The following is a 23,679-nucleotide window of genomic DNA, read 5'->3' as shown; positions in this document are numbered from 1 at the left end:
ATAGGGTAGGAGAGAAGCCTCTCCCCCAAGTTGTTCTCCAGCCACCACACGCTCACCATGAACACATGCGTGTGTGCGCATGTGCCCCAGAGTAGGTGTTAGAATCAGAGAGACTGTGGCCTTGGGTCTTCCCTTCTACCATGTGGGTTTTGAGGGTGGAACTTCTGTAATCAGGCTTGTCCACAGGGACCCTTAACTGTTGAGCTGTCTCATTACCCCTGTTTTGGGGCTGATGTGCAGTGTAGTGGAGATGACCTTGAATTTCTGATTACCCCCGCCCCCAGTGTGTTGGAATTGCAGGCATGGACCACCACACCAGGTTTCTGATCTGTTTATTTTGTCATTCCGAAATGGTATTTGTGATGTTTATTTAATTGTGTGTGTTCGTGTGTGAACATTATGTATGTGAGCACAGGTGCCCGTGGAGGCCAGAAGCTGGCTCTGGCTCTTCTAAAGCTTCATTTTCAGATGGATTTGAGTCACCAAACACAGGGCTGAGACCAAGGTGCTGAGCCATCTTTCAGCCCCCTATTTGCTTATTTTTTATTTTTGGTTTTTCACGACAGGGTTTCTCATAGCTTTGGAACCTGTCCTGGAACTCACTCTGTAGACTGGCTTCACACTCACAAGTGCTAGGATTAAAGGTGTGCACCACCACCACCCGGCTTATTTTTGTTTTCAGTAGTGTGAGTGTATGGAGAGTGACACACACATGTGTGAGTGCTGGTACCAAGGAATCCAGGTCAGGGCGTGGAGTCGGAGCCCCTGGAGCTGTAGTTGCAGGTGGTTGTGAGCCACATCTAACGGACTCTGGGAACCAAACTCACTTCCTCTTCGAGAGCGTGTGTACTCTCAGCCCCTGGGCCGTCTCTCCAGGCCTCCCTTCTTACTTTTTCAATGTGGCTACTGGAAAACTGGATAGTGCTAGTTTAAAATTTCAACCCCTCTAAAATATTTCTTAGTCTTGGAACCCTTTCTTGGTTATTCTGATAACTGATAAGAATTACTTTGTGAAGCTGAAACAGTGGCTCAGCAGTTAAGAGTGGAGTGTGTGCTGCTTTTACAGAAGACCCAAATTTGTTCCCCAGGGCCACATCAAGTAGGCAGCTTACATCTGCCTATAATTTCAGCTCCAAGGAATCCAATGTTTCTGGCTTCCAGGAGCACCCACACATATGTGCACATACCCACACAAAGACACACATAATTAAAACTAATTTCTTAAATTACTTTTATGTCAAATCATGCCTGCATGCGTGTATGTGTTGCTAAGAATCCAACACACAGCCATATATATGCAATATAGCTACTCTATTATTGAAACACATCCTTAAACCCAAGAACAATCTTTTGTTTTTATTTTCTTTTCTCAAATAAGGAATTTTGCTTTTATTTGAGGTTTTAATGAGCTTGGTGGATGAGATTTGTATTGTAGTGGGAAGGATTCTGCTGTTCTCTGTCTCTAGTAGGTACAAACTGTTGGGAATTTATATCAACTATTTTAGAAGTGCCTTGGATAGTGAGTGGTTCTATTAGTTAAAAAAAAAAAAGATTCTTGATCTGCTACCCATGCGTTATTTCAGAAGTTTATTGTTTTAGCACTGTTGCAAGCTAATATGTAATTTGATAGATTTAATTTCTTTTTTAAAACAGATTCTTAAACTATAGCCTAGGATGACCTAGAAGTCACTCTGTAACTCAGGCTGACCTAGAACTCACAGCAATTCTCCTGCCTCATCCTCCTGAGAACTAGGATTATAGGTGTTATAGAAGTATAAACTTTCTTATTTTATTGTATTGCTGATAATTTGCATAAAGATTGTCAAATGTGTACTTAATTAAAAGAAAAGCAATTTCTAGTACATAGTTTTAAGTAGCAAATACAGTCACAGCTGAGGCTTGAGCCCTGAGCCTTGTTAAAAATTCTAGGTTAAAATTGCTAGGTTAAAAATTCTCTGCCATTCAGATGCATGCCTTTGCCCTATGCTTTGTTTCTTAAAACAAGGATTTAGCTCTTACATGATGAAGAAACTGTGTTCACTTCGTGATATCTTTGTGTGTAGACTGCCCTGTCCTAACTAGAGCTGACCTTCTGCTTTTTTTATTCCAGTTTCAGCTCAGGCCCCAAACTCTACCATCACAGCTCAGACTGGTGTTGGTGTAGCATCTACCGTACACTTGAACCCCATGCAGCTGATGACGGTGGATGCTTCACATGCCCGACATATCCAGGGGATCCAACCAGCACCCATCAGTACACAGGGAATCCAGCCAGCCCCCATTGGGACGTCAGGGATCCAGCCAGCACCAATTGGCACACAAGGAATCCACTCAGCAGCCCCAATAAACACGCAGGGGCTTCAGCCAGCAACAATGGGTAACCAGCAACCACAGCCTGAAGGAAAAACATCAGGTAAGTTTAACCCTTCAGGAAAGTGGGGTGGGGGTCAGGGAACAGGCTGGCTCAGCAGATACAGGTGCTAATCACAAAGCGCCAGCCACACCACCTGGGATTGATCCTCAATACCCACATAGTGAAAGAGAGAACCAAGTCAAAGTTGTCCTTATTATGCATACATGAGAGGAATAAGTGAGTTTTGAAACAAATACATAAATGAATTTATCTCTTGGCCTGGAAGAAAAGAAGTAAATCTGGATTTTAATCTTGGGCCTGCCACTTTCAGGCTTGTGACCGGTAACGTCTCCAGTGTTTAGTTTTACCTTTGTAAATTAAGCTACCTGGAATTTACCTATAGCTTCACACTTAAAGCAGTGTGTGTGAACCCAGAGAGGTGGCGCACACCTTTAATCCTAGCACTTGAGAAGCAGAGGCAGGTGGATCTCTGTAAATTCAAGGTCACCAGGCAAGTTCCAGGACAGTCAAGGGCTACATAGCTGAGACCCTTTCTCAAATAGGTAGACAGACAGACAGACAGACAGGCCCTGTCTAAATTAAATAAGCGTGTGTGGCTTGAGAGATGCCTCAGAAATTAAGAGCACTGCTTTCTTGTCCAGAGGACTCAGTTTTGATACCCAGCACCTAAATAGCAACTAACAGCGCTCTCTAACTCCAGTTCCAGAGGATCCCACCCCCATCTTTTTGCCTCTTCATGCAATGTATACACACAGTACACAAACATACATGTCGCAAAATACCGATACACATAAAATGAAAATAGAAATAAATCATAGAAATAGCATGTGCGAATATTCTAATCTGTATTTGCACTTAGGCAGAAGCTTTCTGTAAAAACACAGCATTAGAAGAGCAGAATTTACCTTATAGTGTTCTCAGTTTTCCATTTCTTCAGTGTTGTGTGTGAAGTAGTAAAATCTTAATGCCACCTTAATACTGCTAATGTTCACAACAAAAAACTAGTAGAATAATCATAAAATAGAATGAGTCCTTGTGCTTGAAATATTAATTTTCTGTTTTTCTAATGTATTTTTAAAGAGATAATACCCATACCAGCTCATAGGATACTGAAGTGGTCAAGTAAAACATCCATACACATAAAGTAAAAATAAATCTATTTTTTTAAAAAACCGATATATGATATTATAATCTGTATTAATAGACTTGGCAACTTTTTCCACTGTGCCTTGTAGGCAAATGAACCTTGTGCTGTTTCTTGCTTTTGAGAACAGGAGTTTTCTAGGGATCAAAGCCAAGACTTGAAATATGCTAGGTCTATGCCATAGAGATGTATAAGCCACATCTCTAGCTCTTGTTATCCTCTTACATGGGGCATTATAACGAGAATACCTAATGCCAGAGTCTCGGTGGTCTCTTGTATGTCTTATATGGCATTTCAGTAAAGTCCTGTTTCTCTTGTTCTCCCTTCTCTCAACAGTGGTGTTGGCAGATGGAGCCACAATTGTAGCCAATCCTATCAGCAACCCTTTCAGTGCTGCTCCAGCAGCAACAACTGTGGTGCAGACTCACAGTCAGAGTGCGAGCACCAGCACCCCAGCCCAGGGCTCCTCTCCCCGGCCAAGCATACTACGGAAGAAACCTGCGACAGATGGGTGAGTAGACTCAGAAGTGTACTTGGCATGAAGAATAGATTCTTACATCCAATGCCAGTAACAACTTAATTTTATCTCTGTTACACTTCAAATTTTGCTCCAGGGTCTAGAGAAAAGACTCAGCAGTCACAAGCACTTACTGCTCTTGCAGAAGACCTGGGGTTAGTTCCCAGCACCCACATAGCATTCACAGCCATAGCCGTCTAGAGCCATAGTTGAGGGATCTAATGCCCTCTTCTACACACCAGGCATGCACATGATACACATACATATGTGCAGGCAAGACACTCATACATATAATTTTTTTTTTAAATAAATTAAATAAAAATTCTTCCAAGCACAGGATTGCTCAGGGAGCTGCATTCTGCTCAGACTACATCAGGACTCTTCCAGTCAGTGGATAATGGTTTCAGGCATGTATTGTATACTGTGTGCTTAGGAGTTATCTCTAGCTTTAGAAGTCTTAGTTTGCCTCTTTTTCTGTGGTAAAGACTATCACCAAAAGCAACCTGGGAAGGAAGGGGTTTCTTTGGCATACCGATCAGAGTTCATATAAAGGAAGTCAGGGCAGCAGCACAAGGCAGGAGCCTGGAGGTAGGAACTGAAACAGAGGCCATAGAGAGAGAAGTGCTGCTTTCTGGCTAGATCTGGCTTTGCTTGGCTTGCTCTTATACAACCCAGGACACCATATCATTCATTAATCACGAAAATGCAGTTTTACCCACAGGTCAGGATTATGGCGATGTTTGCTCAGCTGAGGTTCCCTCTTCTTTAATGACTCGAACTTTTGCCAAGTTGACAAAAAACAAAAAGAGCCGAAAGTCTAACCAGGACTGTTAATTACCCTTGTAATTAAGGCTTTGGGTTGGTTTTAGGGTTTTCTTAATGAGGACATTTTTTTCTCATCAAACATGAAATGTTGCTAAGGACAAGTGGTTTTTCAAGCATCTTAAGACTGATTTTTAGTAACAGGACAGTATTTTTGTGCTCTAGATGTGTTCCGGTGTAGGGAGCCTTATGCTGTTGAAGACGGTGGGATGTGAGCACTCCTGTTAGAGAGCAGAGTGTCCAGCTCAGCCAGGATGATGGCGTCAACACTGGAAAAGAAAAAGTATGAGCCAAGCTTAAATCACTGGACTGAGGGTCAGCGCAGGGCTTTGAGGTGTACCATTCTTTGCGTAGCCCAGAGTTACCACCTATTCTTATTAGTAATGCTTTGTAAAGAAGTTCTTTTTAAAAGCTCCATTTAGCCCCTGATAAAATAACTCTAATAAAAATAGAAGACAGCTAGGGAGACAGCTCAGCGGTTAAGAGCACACACTCTCCATGCAGTGGTGCCTCACAGGCCTTTAACCCAGCACTGGGGAGACAGAGGCTCAGCTGTTCAGAGCACTTACTGATCTTGCAGAGATCTCAGGTTCAGTTCTCAGCACTAACATGGTGACTGTCAGCCTACTTGTAAGTGTAGTTCCAGAGGATCTGATGCCTTCTGATCTCCTTGGATGTTAGGCATGCATGTGGTGCACACACCTGCAGGCAAAACAAGAGCACAAAAGAAAATAAAACTAATAAACCAAAATAAAAAAATAAAAATAAAAAAAGATAGCAAGTACCAAGGGTGAGAAAAGGAGAGATCACAGCTGCAACAAACTCTGAAGCAGAAAAGCAGCAATCCGTGGTCAGGTCCTCGGTTGTGAGGAGGCCAAGTGTTTTCAGAAAGTTGAGATGCATTCTTACTGAAGCTGCGATTTTGGAGAGGACAAGAAGAAGTAGGGTTAAAGATGGGGCCTGTTCTTTTAAAGAGAATAAGCACAAGCAAAGCCTAGAGTCCTATGGAGCACACTGCCTCCAGCCTGAGGGGAAGGTCTCAGGACAGGAGCCAAATGAAATCCATAGTAGACAGTTCCTCCTACATGCTCAGAAGACCGCTGCTTTTGTAATCTCCTGGACATGCCACCGTAGACAACTAGATACGACAGGCAGTTAACAGTGCAGGATAGAAAAGCCAAAGGCCCACAAAGGACACAGGGATGTATGAAGACAGACAGGAAAAATGAAATTCAAGTAAACAGACCAAAAAACTCTCTGGTGTCTTTAGAAAATAAGAAATCATGACCTTTGTGGAACAAGCATAGATAGTAAACAGATGACTCATTCATAGAAGAGAAAGAGCTTGTTCTCTTTGGATATGGTGGCACACACCTGAGAACCAACATTTGGGGGGCTGATACAGGTAGAACTTGAGTTCAAGGCAAGCCTGAGGTGACACACGCCTTTACTCCCAGCACTCAAGAGGCAGAGGCAGGCGGCTCTCTGTGAGTTCAAGGCCAGCCTGATCCACAGAGTTCCCAGCGGCAGTTCCGACTGGTACGCAAATGCACCTTGTTAAATACTAGGATTTGCTCAGTCATGGGTGTGTCTGCACTCATCTGTATTACATCTGCCTATGACTTTCCAAGTGGCTAGACCTGTTGATACTCTTAGAAACAGAAGGGACGAGTGTGTCCTTATCAATTCTTGTTAGTAGAAGGTAGGTTTATTCCGGGTTATATCTCATGAGGTTTGATTTGGTTTGATTTTGATGTTTTTTGCCAATGTTTGGTAGATAGTTTGGTTTAGCTTGTTTTGTTTTCATGCTTTTTCTTTTGGAAAAATAGTACAATATAATATAATAGTACAATAAAAAGTTAAATGTTGCCGGGCGGTGGTGGAGCACACCTTTAATCCCAGCCCTCGGGAGGCAGAGATAGGGGGACCTCTGAGTTCGAGGCCAACCTGGTCTACAAGAGCTAGTTCTAGGACAGGTTCCAAAGCTACAGAGAAACCTTGTCTTGAAAAAACCAAAAAAAAAAAAAAAAAGTTAAATGTAGGGCCAGGTGTGGTGGTGCATGTCTTTCATTCCAACATTCAGGTTGCAGAGGCAGGTGACTCTGTAAATTATAGGCCAGCATGGTTGTCTAAAGCATGCTTTACTATACAGTCTTGTGTATTCAAGGCTAGCTTCAAACTAGCAAAGGATGACCTTGCACTTCTGATCCTCCTGCTTCCATATCTGGAGCGCTGGGAAATGTATTCCCACCACCACACTTGGTTTATGATTGCTGGAGATCACACTGTCTGTTTCCCCAATTTTGAATAGCCTTTTGTTTATAGCTAGCCAGACTAACCTCAAAGTCCCTGTGTAGTCAAGGACAGCCTGGAATCCTCAGTCCTGCTTTCACTTAGCATGTGCTAGGAACACAGGTATGTGTCACCATTCCCCACTATTTGGGTTTTTTGCTTATTTAGTCGGTTATTTGGATTGATTGATTGTTATGGTCTGAGTATCCAATCTAGAGTCTTTTGTATGCTAGGCAAGAGCTGTATACCATTAAGCTATCTCCAACTCTTACCATCTTCTACCATATTAGTTTGAAGCAAATTTTGAACACATTATTTCTATGTATTTTATATGTGTTTATTAGAATATGCATACTTAAAAATAGGGAAAGGCAACTTACTGGCATCAGATGCCAGTTATTCAAATTTCTACTGAGTTGGGGTATCACAAATTCTGTTTTATAGTATTTAAATCAGTCAGCTTTTGTTTATTATTTTGTTACTATTTGGTGTTTTTGGTTGTTGTTTTGTATAGTGGTTTGGGGGTTGTTTTTTTGTTTGTTTTTTAGAAGCAGAGTCTCCATAGCTCCAGTCTAGCCTTGAACTCACCACTATCCTGCCTCAATCTCTCAAGTGCTCAAGTTATGAGTGTATTCTACCACACCTAGATTTCTTGAAGTTGGCGTATTAGAGAAATTTGGTCTTTTTGATCCTCACTATGGACTTTTCTCAGAGACCGTCACTGTTTCATCGTCACCAAAATTTGGTGGCTGAATGCAACAGATATATATTACCAAACAGTTCTAATCTCCCGTCTAAATGGTGACAATAGTTCCTTCTGAACCTTCTTGAATGTATGTTTGTCCCTCTGTCCTGCCTCCTAGTGGCACTAGTCTCTCTCTGTACTGAATGGCCCTATCTTTGTGTCTGTCTCAATTCCCACTCTCCTTTCTGCTCTCAAGTGCTAGTGATTACATTTAAGAAAAACCCTGAATCTACAGTGATAATACTGGAGATGTTTAGTTAATTGCACTTTCAAAGACCTGCTTTCACTGGGCTGGAGAGATGGCTCAGTGACTAAGAGCACTGACCGCTCTTCCAGGACCAAAGTTCTATTCCTGGCAACGACCTGGTCTCAAAGCCATCTGTAAATCTAGTTCCAAGGGATCCAATGCCCTCTTCTGACCTCTGAGGGCACCAGGCCCACATGTGGTACTCAGACATACATGCAAACAAAACACACATGCACAAAATAGTAACAAAGACACTATTTTCAAGTAAAGTTAAATTTACATGTACAAAAATTACATGTTTATAGTCTGTAAGTTCCACTGAACACACCTAATGGTATTGTTTCATTTGTTCTAGCCTATGCATTTCATGTAAGTTGTTAGTGTATCTGTAAGGGTCAGACATACAACTCATCAGTTAAAGGCTCTTACCATAACTAATGACCTTAGTTTCATCCTTAGAACAAATTCATATGGTAGGAGGAGAGAACTGATTCCTACAAGCTGTCCTATGACACATATACCAAGGTGCATACATGTATGCACACACAATGTAATTTTTTAAAATCATAATAGTAATAAAAATAGAGTTTGATTAGGTTCAATTTCTTTATGTATTTAGTGCTTTTTCTGGGACGAGTGCTTGATTCATAAGGAGATAATTAGTCTCTTATCAGGAGACAGGATGCTAATTGCTCAGTGAATAGACACTGGAAATGTTATACTCTAATTCTACCATTCTTTCTCAAGCCCATTCTCATCTGGTTCATGGTCCCACCACTGTTCTCAAACAAAATGTATTGAGGTTGCTTCTGGCATCCATTCCACTAAAGCCCAGGATATGTTCTCAACCAGAGCCTTGTGTGGCCTCTCGCACAACAAACACGGTTGTTCTCCACTTCTTCCGTGGTCAGTCTTGGTATAGAAGTGTATGATAATGTTTGTGAACACACCTTGAAATGGGTTTAATAATAACGAGATAGAGAGAAGGTGTCATATGCTAGAAGCAGCTGGAATCACTTTCATGATGTGGTTGCCCTTGGAGTTTGTAACAGGAAGTGAATAGAAATGGGCCAAGGAATTTGCTGTATTTTGTTAAAAAGCCATTTCAGCCTGGTGTAGTAACACACATTTGTGGTCCCACTCCTCAGAAGGCTAAGACAGGAGGATCCAGAGTTCAAGGCCAACCTGAAATACTTAACAAGACTATATCAAGAGGAGAGTAAAAAACAATGCTTGATGAGTTGATTATATATACATGTAATCCCATCATGAAGACAAAGAAGGGTGATCAAAGTAAATTTTTTTTTTTTTTTTTTTTTTTTTTTTTCAATTAGCAGGAAAAATTTAGTAAAATCTGAATAGGAAAGACAGTGAACCAGCATTTTCTTTCAGGGAGAAGGCACCACACTTCAACTTAAGAAGAACCCTTTACAGTCCAGGTCTTTTATTTCTTTTTGTACATCAGGCCATGAATTCGTAGGGAATGGGCTCCAGCAGCTCAGGTTCCTTGCCATTAGTCCTCACAAAGTGTGCTTCTCTGGGTGGAGCAGGCTGGCGCTTCAGCTGAACCCAAGTGCCCTTCTCTTTGGCTTCCTTTTTCTTCTGGTCGTTTTCCTTCACCCGCTTCAGGAAGCTGTCCCTGCTCTTCGAGTGCTTGATGTGTTCAATCCTCACATTAATTCTCTTGGCAAGAATCTTGCCCTTAACTTGCTTGTTTACAATGATGCCCACAGCATGCTGGGTGACATTGTAGACTCTTCCGGTTTTGCCATGGTAACATTTATGGGGCATTCCTTTTTGAACAGTGCCCATTCCCTTGATGTCTACAATATCGCCCTTCTTGTAGATTCGCATGTACGTGGCCAAAGGAACAACTCCATGTTTCCTAAAGGGCCTAGAGAACATATAGCGAGTGCCCCTCCTCTTTCCCTTTGTGTTTGTCATTTTGGCGAGTTACTGAAAGATGGCTACCGCGGCCGAAAGGGATCAAAGTAAATTTGAGCTCAGCCTGGTCTACATAGTAATTCTCAGACCAGCCAGAGTTACATACAGAGAATGTTGGGTCTGGGGGAGCACGAATATTGGGGGACAGACCACTGAGATCTATGAAACCAGAAGCAAACTTTATTCCAAAAATCACCACGGGGCACACAAAGCTTACCAGCTAACTGGGATCACAGCCAGAGTTTGGGCTTCTGAAACTGTGGCAGTGGGGGAAGGTTCTGGGCCCATTTTATAGGAAGAAGTAAGCGATAGGCATGGACAAAGGAATTTTTACAATTTCGAGGTTAAGCTTAGAGTCATACTGCATTTTAAGATTTACAGATTTTGCTAACAAGGTTTCAACTAAGTTGTATTTACAGAACAGAGATTTCTTCACAGCTAATAGTGTTTACAAAGAACTTTGCAGCTTTTCTGGCACTGGTTTCCCAAAGCAGGGAAGGATACGAAACAGTGTAAAGCCAAAAGTCACGTGGGAGCATTTGGCTAAAGTTTATGGAATGGGATGTATGCTAGCAGTCCCGTACAAACCTTTATTAAAAGTTAGTTTTAGCCAGCAGTTGTCAGTTGTAAGTGGCAGGGGGGTTATCATAAAAAAAACAACAACAACTAACCCGCTAGCTCCAGAGAGCCATTGTGAAAAGCTAACCGTTGTTCACAGCAGAGAAACCATTGATAAAAGTTTAATCCCTACATGCTGACAGAGATGATGGCTATCAGTTCCCCTTTCTTTAGACTTAAAATTTTGTATTTCTACATTTCTATTCCTGGACCTTCAAGACCTTGTCTCAAATATGAACAAAGAAACAACTAAAAAGCCTTGTCATTGCAATACTTTTATTTTTAGCAGATGTGCCTGGCCAATGTATCTTGCACTATTATTTTCTGGATTTGTCTCTGTTCTTTCAGAATGGCAGTTCGGAAAACCCTCCTCCCTCCTCAGCCTCCTGATGTGGCAAGTCCTCGAGTAGAAAGTTCTATGCGGAGTGCATCCGGGTCACCTAGGCCTGCAGGGTGAGCTCATATATTACCATCACTCTTACTTTAAGTTATGTATCATTGTATAGTAGATTTTAATATGACCAACTTCACACTTGGGGAGGGGGTGTTTTGATTTTTTTTTTTTTTTGTACCTCTTTGCATAATGAATGACTTTCCCAACTTCATGATCTGGGCACCTTCTCAGCCTTGCCTTTTACCATTTGTAATTTATAAAATGAACACACTCCTAATAGCTAGCATCTACCTTATAGCATTCTAGTATATTTAAATCAAATGTTAAAGCATATAACATGGAGCCTGAATCATAATAAACACCCAATTCTTACTTTTTATATATATATATATATGGTATTATGGGACAGGAGAATGGCTGTCCATAAACTACCTGCATCACAAATATGAACTCCTGAGTTCTGATCCTCAGCATCAGGCACCAGGTGCTAGGTGACAGAGGCTGCCATACCCCTGAAACGTCCCAGCCAGCCAGTCTAGCAGCGGTGAGTTCAGGTTCAGTGAAAAATCTCAAAAGAAGGGGTAGAGCTAGAGAGATTGCTCAGTAGTTAAGAGCTCATACTGCTCTTGCAAAGGACAAGTTTGACATTCGTGACCCACAGAAGGCAGCTCACAGGCGCCTGTAACTTCCCACATAATTAAAATTAAAGGTACACACTTTTAATCCCAGCATTTAGGAGGCAGAGGCAGGTGGATCTCTGTAGCACAAATCTAATTGGTCTTAAGAATAAAATCCCAGAGTCAGATATTAGGGGGCGAAAGCTGAAAGATCAGAGAAGCAGAGCAGCCAGTCACTTCTCTACGAAATCCTCAGACTGAATGGAGTATCCTGTCTCTCCAAGTTCTCAGACTGAATGCCATGAGCTCCTGTCTCCTCCCGCCCACCCATATCCCTTCCTGTCTCCTTCCCTAGTGCTGCCTTTAAAGGCGTGTGACTCCCAAGTACTGGGATTAAAGATGTGAGCCACCACCACTTGGCTGTTTCTCTCTGAGGCTGGATCAATCTAGTGTAGCCCAGGGTGGCCTTGAACTCTCAGAGATCCTCTGCCACCTAGTACTGAGATTAAAAATGTCCTGGCCTCTATAGCTAATTAGTGGCTTAGCTCTGTACTCTGATCTTCAGGCAAACTTTATTTGTTACAGCACAAACAAAGTATCACCACAAATCTCTATGAGTTCAAAGCCAGTTGGTCTGCAAACACTGCAAAAGGGGAGCGGTGTGGCTGGATGTCCCAGCAGTTAGGAGCACTTCAGCTCTTGAAGAGCTCCCAGCATTAAAATGGGGGTTCCAGGGGATCCAATGCCCTCCTCTGGCCTCTTTAGACAGTCATGTGGTACATTTACATATATGTTGGCAAATAGTCATACACACAAAATAAAGATGAATAAAGTATTTTTAAGTAAAAAAAAATAAGAAAGATGTCAAATGATCAAAAAGGGTACCTGATGTCGACCTCTGTCCTCCACACAGACATGCACATGTCCTTACCTTATACCGGCACATATATGTGTGTGTACATGGTAAACATAGACCACATAGATATACAAAATGGTATCATAATCCAGACATGGTGTGGCGCTCCTTTAATCCCAACACTCAAGGTGAGACAGGAGAATACCTACCATACCATAATCCCAAAAGTAATGTTAAAACGTTGGGGAAAAGTTACCAGACAAGATAAAAAGTATTTAAAATATGAAAAAAAAATCAAATACAATTACAGAATCATTTGTGTTCCTGAGTTTTAGACTAGTCTGACCAATATAGTCAGACTGTATTATGAGGGTGGAGGCATTTGTTTTGGACTCGGGGGACAGCTTAATAGTTGAATGCTTGCCTGATATAAATGAAGCCCTGAGTTTGACCCCCAAATCCCTCAAAAGTTAAGTTAATAAAACTTTAAAGATAAAAAGGCAGGGTCAGCCAGGAGGCTCAGCGAGTAAAGATGACCTGTCGAGCCTGATGACCCACATAGGACAGACAGGACTGATTCCTTCAAGTTGTCCTCTGATTCCACATGTGCGCCATGACTCTCGTGTGCCCCCATAATACATGTGCACCAGTGACACTCGTGTGTCTCCCATTATACATGTGCATAATGATACTATGTGTGCCCCATAATACATGTGCACCATCACACTCATGTGTGCCCCATAATGAATGTACATCATGACACTCATGTGTGCCCCCAGAATAAATGTACACCATGACCTTTATGTGTGATCCCCATAACACATGTGTACCAATGACACTCGTGTGTACCCCCAATAATAAATGAAGATTTTTTAAATATGTAGGTCTGGAGAGAATGACTCAGCACTTACAAATACTTGCTACTCTTCTAGCAGTCTGTTTGCTTCTTGCACCCACATTGGCTGCTTACAGATACCTATAACTCCAGCCGGGGAAAATGACGCACAAGTGGAAGGTAGATAGTCTTTTAAAAATAAAGCTAAAATTAAATAAAAGCAAATTAATTAAAATTTAAAAATGAAAAGTTGGAGTGTGTGTGTGTGTGTATGTGTACATACACGTGTATACGTGTGTATACTTTGTATAAAGTCAAAATCATCCTGTTCCCATCCACTTTACCAGTCCGGCTCTCCACAATAATGTTGATTGATAACACTTACAATAATTGTCCTTCCACGCCTTTTTCTGTTTATGCACATAGATAATTTGGTTTTGGATTGGAGTCTTGATGTGTTTTCCAGGATTGTCTCCAATGCATGGGGTCAAGTGGTCCTCCTACCTTAGCCTCCCAAGGAGCTGGATCTACACATACCCACTACCCTACACAGAAGTTTTACAAGTTGTTTGTTTGCTTGGGGTGGTTTGTTTGTCTATTTGTTTTTCAAGACAGGGTTTCTCTGTGTAACAACCTTGGCTATCCTGGAACTCGCTCTATAGACAGACTGGCCTTGAACTCACAGAAATCCTCCTGCCTCTGCTTCCTGAGTGCTGAGACTAAAGACATGTGTCACTAACGCCTGGCAGTTTTTTGGGGTTTATTATTATTATTATTGATTTTTATTGAGCTCTGTATTTTTCTCTGCTCCCCTTCCTGCCTCTTCCCTCCCCCCAGCCTGGCACTTTTATAGGTTTTTAAAACCAAAGTTATCTGACTAAACTGTTGGGTATTGTGTACTTTTTGTTTAAAAATAACTTGGCATGTTTCTGTATTTAGATATGCTTCTTAAACCTCATTTAGGAAGAAAATTTGTAGATGTCAAATATTTTAGGGTCTGGAGACAGTCTGCTAACTAAAACAGATGTTTACATTGCCTCAGCCTTGTTTCTCTTGCATGTGAGAGACACGGGGAACCTACCCCTCCCCAAAAAAGTACAAGTGTAAAAATGGAGACAAAAGTGGCAGAATGAATAGGTAGTGTTTTACAGAAAGATTTCTAGAGCAGAGATTTTAACAAGTAAAAGAGATACATACATGCTCCCTGGTGTTTACTGTATAAGGAAAAGAAGTGACAAGGACCAACACAGTGGAGGGATGCTACCATTTGTCACTGGGGACCTTTGTGCAAGGTTATGAAATGTCTGCCGTACAAGATGAAACTGTACAGTGATAGCAGACGCCTTTAATCCCAGCACTCAAGAGGCAGAGGCAGGCCGATCTCTGAGTTTGAGGCCAACCTGATGTACAAGTTCCAGGACAGCCAAGGTTACATAGAGAACTCCTATCTTGAGAAATTAACAACAAAAAGAAGTGTTTGGGACATCGATCAGGCATTGTAGTGCTTGTCACATAAGCATGAATACCTGAGTTCAGTCCCCAATGTCCACATAAAAGCTAAGATGGTGTACAAACCTGTATTCCTACCACCTGGGAGACAGAGACAGAAAGATCCCTAGGGCTGATGCCCAGCCACTATGAGCCAAATCACTACACTCCAGGTTCAGTTAGGGACTCTTCTCAAAAAATAAGAGAGAAAACACCTAAAGTCAACCCCTAACTTCGTGTACATGTTTGTACATATGCATGTGCAGTCCCACAGATATGTGTGTACATACATACACAGTACTCTTATTTTTAAAAATACTTGTAACTTAGTGGTGAACCACTTGGTTGGTATATGTGAAATCCTATGTGTGCGATTCCCCCGTGCAACAACAACAACAAAAATTAAGATATTATGAAAATACTAAAAACTGTTCTGTCAGATAAGGAAATGAGAAAAACTAGTAACGCCAATACTTAGTGCAGCATGATTTGAAGCATCAGACATAGTAACTGAAGCGGTGCTTGCCCTCTCTTTATCACTGCGGAAAGCAAGAGTTGGCCTGAACTTCGACAAGTGACCATGCTCCCTTCTGACAGGATCCACTCTTGACATTTTAGCCTTTGTATTTTTAATATTGTAAAATAGCCCTGAATTCATTGAATGGGGAGATTGTTGCCAGCATCACTTTTAGGAAATACTTTATGGGTTTGTCAGAACTGCTCGGTGTCACTGCCGCTTTAAGTCTGTGCAGGTTAATAACCACACCTGGGCTGCTCCCTCGGTGACGGAAGACAGTTGTAGCACACTGACTTCTAAACTGATAGTCCGCCTTTACTCAGAGTGAAGGTTTTCTTCATTTTCCTTGTAACTACTATTTTCTTGTTTTTTCGTGTGAGGATGTGGGTACATGCTATGCCATGCATGTGGAAATTCTACTTTGTTTGGAGACAGGCTCTCTTGTTTACTGCTTTTTATCCCTTGAGCTTGCAGGAATCCTCCTGTCTCCATCTTCTACCTTGCAGTAGGAGAACTTGAATTGTAAATGACCGCCACCATGTCCGCTTTACCTGGGTTCCGAACTCAGGCTCTCGGGCTTGCAGCAGTCCACCTCCCGCAGCCTGCAACTGCCATCTTCTTCAAGTCCTTGCTGCTAACTCCAACATGCTTCACACCAGAGGTTCAGTCCCTAGTATTCCCACAAAACAAATAAGAAGGAAAAACATGCCCCTTCAAAACCCAAACAGCTAGAAAAATGTAATATCCATATTACCTTTTTTCTTTAAGAACCTAAATGATTGTGGCTTTGGTTCTTGTTTTTCTTTTTACTCACTTGGATCCTAACTAGTAGTAAATATTTATTGCCATCATAAATGGCTTTATGTTTCTAGTCCAATTTTAACTAAAAGGTCATATTCAGTGGCTTTTCCTTCATTTTTATTTTCATTGAACTTTTTCAGTATAGAGGAGAAGCCCGGGTCTGACTGCCCTCGCTTCCCTAGGCCGCTGAGGCTGTTTCTCCTTTTACTCCCAACATCATTGGAGGGGTTTTGCTACATTTTCATCTTTATTGACCAGTTTTCATTCTTCTATTTTATGTCAAATTTCACATGGATTTATCACTGGAAAATAGAAGCTCACAGCTACACACATTCTTTCTGTGTTTGTGAACGTTAATTCAGATAAAAAGTACCCCAGCACCACCTTCTAGAGAAGGGTTGTGACATTACTGCTCACAGTTCTCATCTGTTAGCTCTGCAAGCCCCAGGTCTCTGTATCAGCATCTATGCCGTTTATATTTAAAACTATGCCATTATAGTTAACGTTCAGTGGTAACTTAAATAGTAAGTGTTTTGCCGACTGTTATAAAACAGCTAGACCTGCATATGTGTAATTCACATACATGTTATAATGCAAAGTGAAAACTGCCTAGATTCTAGGAATACAGAGGAATATCAAGGAAGACCAGCCTAGTGTAAGAGGGAGAGATCTGTACAAAGTAGTTTAGAGCTGGTCATGGTAACTCATGCCTGCAATCCCATCTCTGATTAGATTTGTCCCAGGCGCTAGGCTAATAACAGCTGTCTAGTGAAATGCTGTCTTTAAGTTGACTCAGAAAGAAAATAGCTCTCTACTTATGGTATCAAAGTAAGCAGACACGGCCAAGTGATTAGGAGTGGTACTACTCTTACAGAAGATCTGAGTTCAGTTCCTAGCACCCATATCAGGTAGCTCACCACCACTTCTCTCCAGTTCCAAAGGATCTCTGCCTTCTGCCTCTATGGACACCTACACGCACGCTGGATGTAAATACATTCGCATAGATAGGCTCACACACACATAAATAAATCTTTAAAAACCCATTTCAAAGCCTTTGGTGTTTTTTTTTTCTAGAGGAACTAGAAATTCATTAACCCATTAAAGTATGAGGGCTGCATGATTTGACTTTGTTATTTTTATTCTGTAAATTGTGCTGGGGATTGTACCAAAGGCCTCATATAAACTAAGAAAACAATCGGATGTTTTTTAAAGGATTGCACTAACACTGGGAGTATAGTTTCATGGTTGAGCACTAGACTAGCATGTGTGAGAGCCTGTGTTTAATCCCCCAGCACTATACACAAAAGCGTAATAAATGAGTAAATCAGGTACTCTGGCTACTGTCGTTTTAGTTGTGAGAGAGTAAAGGTGAAAATAGGACACCAAAGAAGAAATGATAAACCCATACCATTTGAGTGCCTAAAGGCAGCTTGAAAGTAGAGAAAGTCTTTAAAGCAGGCACTGTGCTACATACCTTTAATCCCAGCATTTAGGTAGAAATGGGTGGATCTCTGTTGTGAGTTTGAGGCCAACCTGGTCTACATAGTGAGTTCTAGACCACCCAGAGTTACAGTGGTAAGTAAGACTTTGTCTTAAAACAAAACCAAAAAATACGGTTTTGGTGATAGGGTTTTTTTGTTTGTTTGTTTTTTGTTTGGGGTTTTTTGTTGTTGTTGTTGTTGGTTGGTTGGTTGGTTTGTTGGTTTTGGTTTCATTTTTTGAAACAGGGTTTCTGTGTATAACAGTCCTGGCTGTCCTGGAACTCTCTTTGTAGGCCAGGCTGGCCTCGAATTTATTGATATCCTCCTGCACCTGCCTCCCAAGTGCTGGGAATAAAGGCATGTACCTGTACCACCTGGTGGTGGTGGCATTTTTGTTCTTGTTTGGTTGTTTTTTATTTTTATTTTTTTCTGTGTTAGAAACTGAATCCAGGGCCTTTTGATACCATAAGTAGAGAGCTATTTTCTTTCTGAGTCAACTTAAAGATGAACATCTACAATTAAAAATAGAGTATCAGTTGTGTGTGCTCTATAAAAAGAATTAAACACCCCTTCTTCAAATTGTTTCCAGGTAAGACAATTTGTCTCAGATGCTACGTAATGTTCTCTTCTTGTGTTTCAGTGCCAAACCTAAGTCCGAAGTGCATGTATCTGTGGCCACTCCAGTCACAGTGTCCTTGGAGACCATATCCAACCAAAATGCCGAGCAGCCTACCATTGCAGTCCCACCAACGGCCCAGCAGCCTCCACCAGCCATCCCAAGCATGATTGCAGCAGCCAGTCCTCCATCCCAACCAGCCATTGCTCTTTCCACCATCCCGGGAGCAGTCCCTGTCACCCCACCCATCACCACCATTGCTGCTGCACCGACACCATCGGCCCCCGTGGGTGGCAGTCTGTCCACGGTTCTGGGACCTCCTGTTCCCGAGATCAAAGTAAAAGAAGAAGTTGAACCAATGGACATCACGAGGCCTGTGTCCAGTAAGTTCATTCACAGATCTCTTTTAGCAGTCTCATTCCTAGTTCTCTCCTGTGGCTGTCGGCCAGGAAGCCATCTCAGGTGACCTTTCCGTGTCTGCTGCCAGCCGTCTTTCCTTCATCTCTAAGAAATGAAAGATTACTTTTGAAAAAATAGTTTTTCTATGACTTATTTTTACATTTATGTGGTGGATTCACATGTTCCACCGCACTTGTGAATGTCAGAACAACTTGGTGCGGGGGGGTTAGTTCTCTTGACCAGGCAGACCCCAAGGATCAAACTCGGGTCATCAGGCTTGACTTTACCTATTGACCCATCTCACAGGCACCCTTGAAAATTAGAGGCGTTTTGCTGCTCTTTTTAACAAAAATTTTGTTTTGTTTTTCGAGACAGGGTTTCTCTGTAACTTTGAAGCCTGTCCTGGAACAAGCTCTATGGACCAGGCTGGCCTCGAACTCACAAAGATCCACCTGCCTCTGCCTCCCAAGTGCTAAGATTAAAGGTGTGCACCACCATGCCCAGCTGCTCTTTTGCAGTTTTAATTCTGAGCTGTAACCATAAGAGAAATCTCCCCATGTGTATCTTTCAGTATAGCTTCCTTGTGCTGATTCAGGAAATACTATTTAAAGGGTTTTAAAGTGATTCTAGCTAAGTAGTGTTAGTTGATAATATACTCCCTATTAGGTTTGATTTTATAAGATTTGTGTTTTAAAAATACTCTCTTCATAAAAAACAGGATTAATAAAATCTTAAAATTGTTTGTTACCCATTTTCCTCTTCCTCTCAATTCAGTTTCCAGTTTGTGAAAGTCTGGTTACTTCTTTCTTTGCTCCATCTTTATTTTACATATATATGGATGTTTTGCACACATGTATGTCTGAGCCCTATGTGAGCCCTGGTGCCCTCACAGGCAGAAAGAGGGCTTCGGATCCTCTGGTACTGTTGTGAGATGCATTGTGCGTGCTGAGAATTGAATCCTAGGTCCTCTGGAAGAGCCACCAGTGCTTAACCTTAATGTCAATTCTTCAGCCCTAAAACTTCAGTCACTTTGAAGGTTTTTTCCAACACTTGGGAGGCAAAGGCAGGCGGATCCCTGTGAGTTTGAGGCCAGCCTGGTCTACAAGAGCGAGTTCCAGGACAGGCTCCAAAAGCTACAGAGAAACCCTGTCTTGAAAGACGAAGAAAGAAAAAAAAAAGGTTTTATTTTGTTTTTTTTTTAGGGGTGTGTGTGTGTGTGTGTGCTAAATAATTTAGTATGGGATCGTGTGTTTTCTGACTCGAGGTGGCCTTAAACTCGCTGTGTCTAAGGTTGACTTTGAACTTCCTGATCTTTACCGCTCATCTCACAAATGCTGGATTACCAGCTTCTAATAACATACCTAGTTTTTATTATTGTTGTTGTGGTGGTGGTGGTGTTGTGCTTTGTTCTGTTTGTGTCATTGGGGGATTTATCTCTGGGCTGCTTGCATGGTAAGCAAACACTCCACCAACTGAGCTACATTTCCATTTCCAAGTTCTCACTGTGTAACTTAAATTTGTTCACCTGTCTCTCCCTGCCAGGCACTGGATTTATAGGCATATGTCCAGCCCAAGCAATGCTTTTGAGGACTTCATCATAAAGAAGGGTGTTGCAAGGAGAGGGCTCGCTTATTTATCCCAGTCGCCCCACTAGCTTACACCGAAATAACCACACAGAAACTGTATTAATTTAAACACTGCCTGGCCCATTAGCTCTAACTTTTTATTGGCTAACTCTTTTTTTTTTTCAAAGTTTATTAAATTATAAAAGTTTCCATTTCCGCCCCCCTCCCACTCCCCCCACTCCCTCTCCTCCTCCCTCTCCATCCCTAAGAGCATTCAGGGTTTCCTACCCTGTGGGTAGTTCAAGTTCCTCCCCCCTCCCTCCAGGTCCAGGAAGGTGAGCATCCAAACAGACTGGATCCCAATATTGGCTAACTCTTACATCTTGCTTTAGCCGATTTCTATTAACCTATATATCGCCACGTGACTGTGGCTTACTGGCAAGATTCTAACCGGCATCCATCTAAGACAGAGGATCCATGGCTTCTCTAGCTCTGCCCTTCTTCACAGCATTTAGTTCTGTCTTCTCCACCTACCTAAGTCTGCCCTGTCCGGCCCAAAGCAGTTTTTTTTATTCATTAACCAATAAAAGGAACACATGAACAGAAGTACCTCCTACACCAGAAGGGTGATAGTGTACTACACAAGACAGGAAAATGCCACCCAGTGAAGGTCAGAATAACAGTCCTCTATCTGCCAGTAGGCTCACGCCAGAAAGGACTTTGGACCCAGAGAGAAAAAGGGGTTGGGGACAGTGATTCTGAAGTCTTAAAACTCTTTGTTCTGTATTGTAAACCATCCAACCTCAGAAGCTGCAGGTGTATTTGAATGAGAATGCTCTACTCGGTAGGGTTTGCTTGGTTTGGACTGGGGAGCAGATGTGGGAAGCACAAGATGCAGTCAGCTAAAACTAGGATAAGATAGAGTTACTTGGCAGTTCACTTGTCTTAAGGAAGATTCAGAGGTTGTATTGGGCCCTTAGGTACAAAAATTTCACAGGTTAGTTCTTGTTTGGCAAAGTTTAATAACCAGTTAATTAAACAAGGCCCAGTCGATAGACCTAGGAGAAGGACATTAGGCCCAGGGGGCCTGTGGATAAGGTGATTGGCCATGGATTCCGAGTAGAGCAGTCATGGAACTGGGATCTCTGGCCTCTTCTTCAGCAGTTAGTAGGTGTGGGTCTTTTACCAACTCTGTAAGGCCCTGTGTATTTTCGGAAAATACCTACATTATCTATAAAAGGACCAACTGTTACTTGGATGCATAGCTGAGCATAACTCATAAGAATCGTAATTTTTTTTACAAATCTATTATTTCTAGATACAGCAGAGCTGGTAAAATCCTCTGTTTCAGAGTTTAGTCCTGGGGAGCTGCTGTGGCTAGCTCTGTAGGAAGCATATGGCTAATATTACCATGAGTCCAAAGGGAGGGAGGGGTATCGTGATCCCTGTCACCAAATGTGACTTATTGGATTATCCAAGCTTAGAGCAGGTGACCCCGAGAGACAGAATATAAAAGAGACCCCTTTTATATTCCAGGTCTCTTACTCCTCAGGCAGTGTTGCTTTCTTTACCTGGGTGTGGTAGATCCACCGGTGGCACCTGCAACCTAGTGTTTAAATGAATAGCCATACTGCTGACTGGCCCTGTGCCTGAGCCCGTGTTATACAATCATGTATTGACTGCTTACCTTGCGCTTAGTTTGCTAAGAGGAGAGTAGAAAGCCTGAGTGAAGGATATGGCCAGTTGAAGTAGCTTGCAGGTCCATACCAGTCAGGTGGCAGGCTTATGTACAAGGTTCCTGTTTCACAACATCCTCCTGTGTCTGTTCCGGAGCCAGTGAAATGAGTGCACAATAGTTGCTACTTGCCCTTTTGTTGCTTGATACACTAAGGATGTGGTGCAGACTATTAAGATCCTCCACTGGGCAAGGAATCCATCACTCTGCCGTGTGAGACAGCAGTGGTAATTCAGCTTCCCTAAAGATAAGGAGCTTTTCCTGGTCTGCCTACATCCAGAGATAGGACCCACGTAAGCGCGCTCTGTCAAGTCTTGTTCCCTCATACGTCTTCCTTCTGTAAGGACTAACACACAGTTTATTCTGCTGTAGTCAGTGTCCCATTCAAGGGAAATGGTACCACTTGAGCCTAGAGATGCCCTGCCATGCAAGTATATTGTAAATTTAGCCCATTTTACTCAAGCGTTGAATTCTCCATAACCATTTATTATACCTGATTTTGAATATTAAACAAATTTCAAGTTTACTTTTAAACTTGTTTGAGTTGCCTGCTTTAGGCTAAACTTCAACAATATATACAAAAGATGCCTTCATTACCTTTTTATTAACAACTTGCAATAAATTAGTAAATCTCACAAGATTAGGATTTTATAAACTAGAATAATTTATCACCGTTAAGAGTCTGAGCCTTAAAAATTACAATTACTGAATTGAAACTTTTAGTAGCAAGTTTTGGGGTTTTTTTGTTTTGTTTTTGTTTTTCAAGACAGAGTTTCTCTGTGTAACTGTCCTGGAAGTCACTCTGTAGGTCAGGTGGCCTTGAACTCATAGAGATCCTGCCTCTGCTTCCTGAATACAACTTTTATTTTTTTTTAATGATTTTTTTAAATTTTATTTTATGTGCATCGGTGTTTTGCCTGCATGTATGTCTATGTAATGGTATTGGATCCCCTAGAGATGGAGTTACACAAAAAATTGTGAGCTACCGTGTGGGTGCTGGGAATTAAACCTAGGTCCTTGAAAGAGCAGCCAGTACTCTTAACCTTTGAGCTATATCTCCAGCCCCCAAACTAAATTTTAAAATATAAATAAAATACACTGAAAATTGGGAGCCTCACTCTCCTGATCTTTGTATATTGTGCTTTTACAAAATCGAAATGAGACTTTTCGTTTGGTTTGGTTTTGGTTTTTCAAGACAGGGTTTCACTGTATAGCCTTGGCTGTCCTAGAACTTGATCTATAGACCTGTCTAGCCTTGATCCACCTGCTTCTGCCTCCCGAGTGCTGGGATTAAAGGCATGTGCCATCACCACCACCCGGCAGAAAGATTTATTTTTTTTATATCAAGTACCTCATTTTGTCATAAGAACATAATTACAGAAGAGTAAAATTAGTTTTTATAAGGAGACATATAGACCAGAACAGTTTACCATTAATTCTTAATTATTCTTGTGATGACTCTGCATCTCCAATTGTGTAAAGTTAGCAAATTTAGCCAAGGCGTGCGTGACTGAAGAGACATGTTTAAGTCAGTTGACATGAGTAGACTGTTAGAGCCTTTAAGTCTCATCCTCCATGGCCCCATATAGTCAGATTGTCTGTGACTAGGCTACAAGCATTAATGGTTTTGTTTTTATTCTTATTTATATAATTGATCCTACCTAAAATAATT

The 23,679-nt window shown here is 41.7% G+C and overlaps 2 protein-coding genes across 4 annotated transcripts in view; one reads left to right on the top strand and one right to left on the bottom strand.

Annotated features, from left to right (window-relative positions):
* The window catches only part of Sap130 (Sin3A associated protein 130), a 71,903-nt gene that overhangs the window by 32,302 nt on the left and 15,922 nt on the right, over positions 1–23,679 (top strand). For all 3 annotated transcript variants that reach the window (XM_048442573.3, XM_048442574.3, XM_048442572.3), the window contains exons 13-16: positions 2,111–2,413; positions 3,855–4,029; positions 11,052–11,156; positions 18,333–18,691. In XM_048442573.3, the coding sequence (XP_048298530.1) occupies positions 2,111–2,413; positions 3,855–4,029; positions 11,052–11,156; positions 18,333–18,691 (942 nt within the window). The remainder of the gene's footprint in view (positions 1–2,110; positions 2,414–3,854; positions 4,030–11,051; positions 11,157–18,332; positions 18,692–23,679) is intronic.
* Positions 9,556–10,131, bottom strand: LOC148120031 (large ribosomal subunit protein eL21). Its single transcript, XM_087896179.1, has one exon. The coding sequence runs from the start codon at positions 10,083–10,085 to the stop codon at positions 9,603–9,605; it is 483 nt and encodes a 160-aa protein (XP_087752305.1). The 5' UTR covers positions 10,086–10,131; the 3' UTR covers positions 9,556–9,602.

This window comes from Myodes glareolus, chromosome 13 (genome assembly GCF_982192425.1).
Source record: "Myodes glareolus chromosome 13, mMyoGla1.1, whole genome shotgun sequence".
NCBI classification, from domain to species: Eukaryota; Metazoa; Chordata; class Mammalia; order Rodentia; family Cricetidae; genus Myodes; species Myodes glareolus.
Note: the sequence above shows the minus strand (reverse complement) of the source record. Positions and strands in the feature narration are given on the sequence as shown.

Excerpts from the sequence above, each read along its gene's own strand:
- LOC148120031 (XM_087896179.1), bottom strand. The coding sequence starts at position 10,085 with ATGACAAACACAAAGGGAAAGAGGAGGGGCACTCGCTATATGTTCTCT.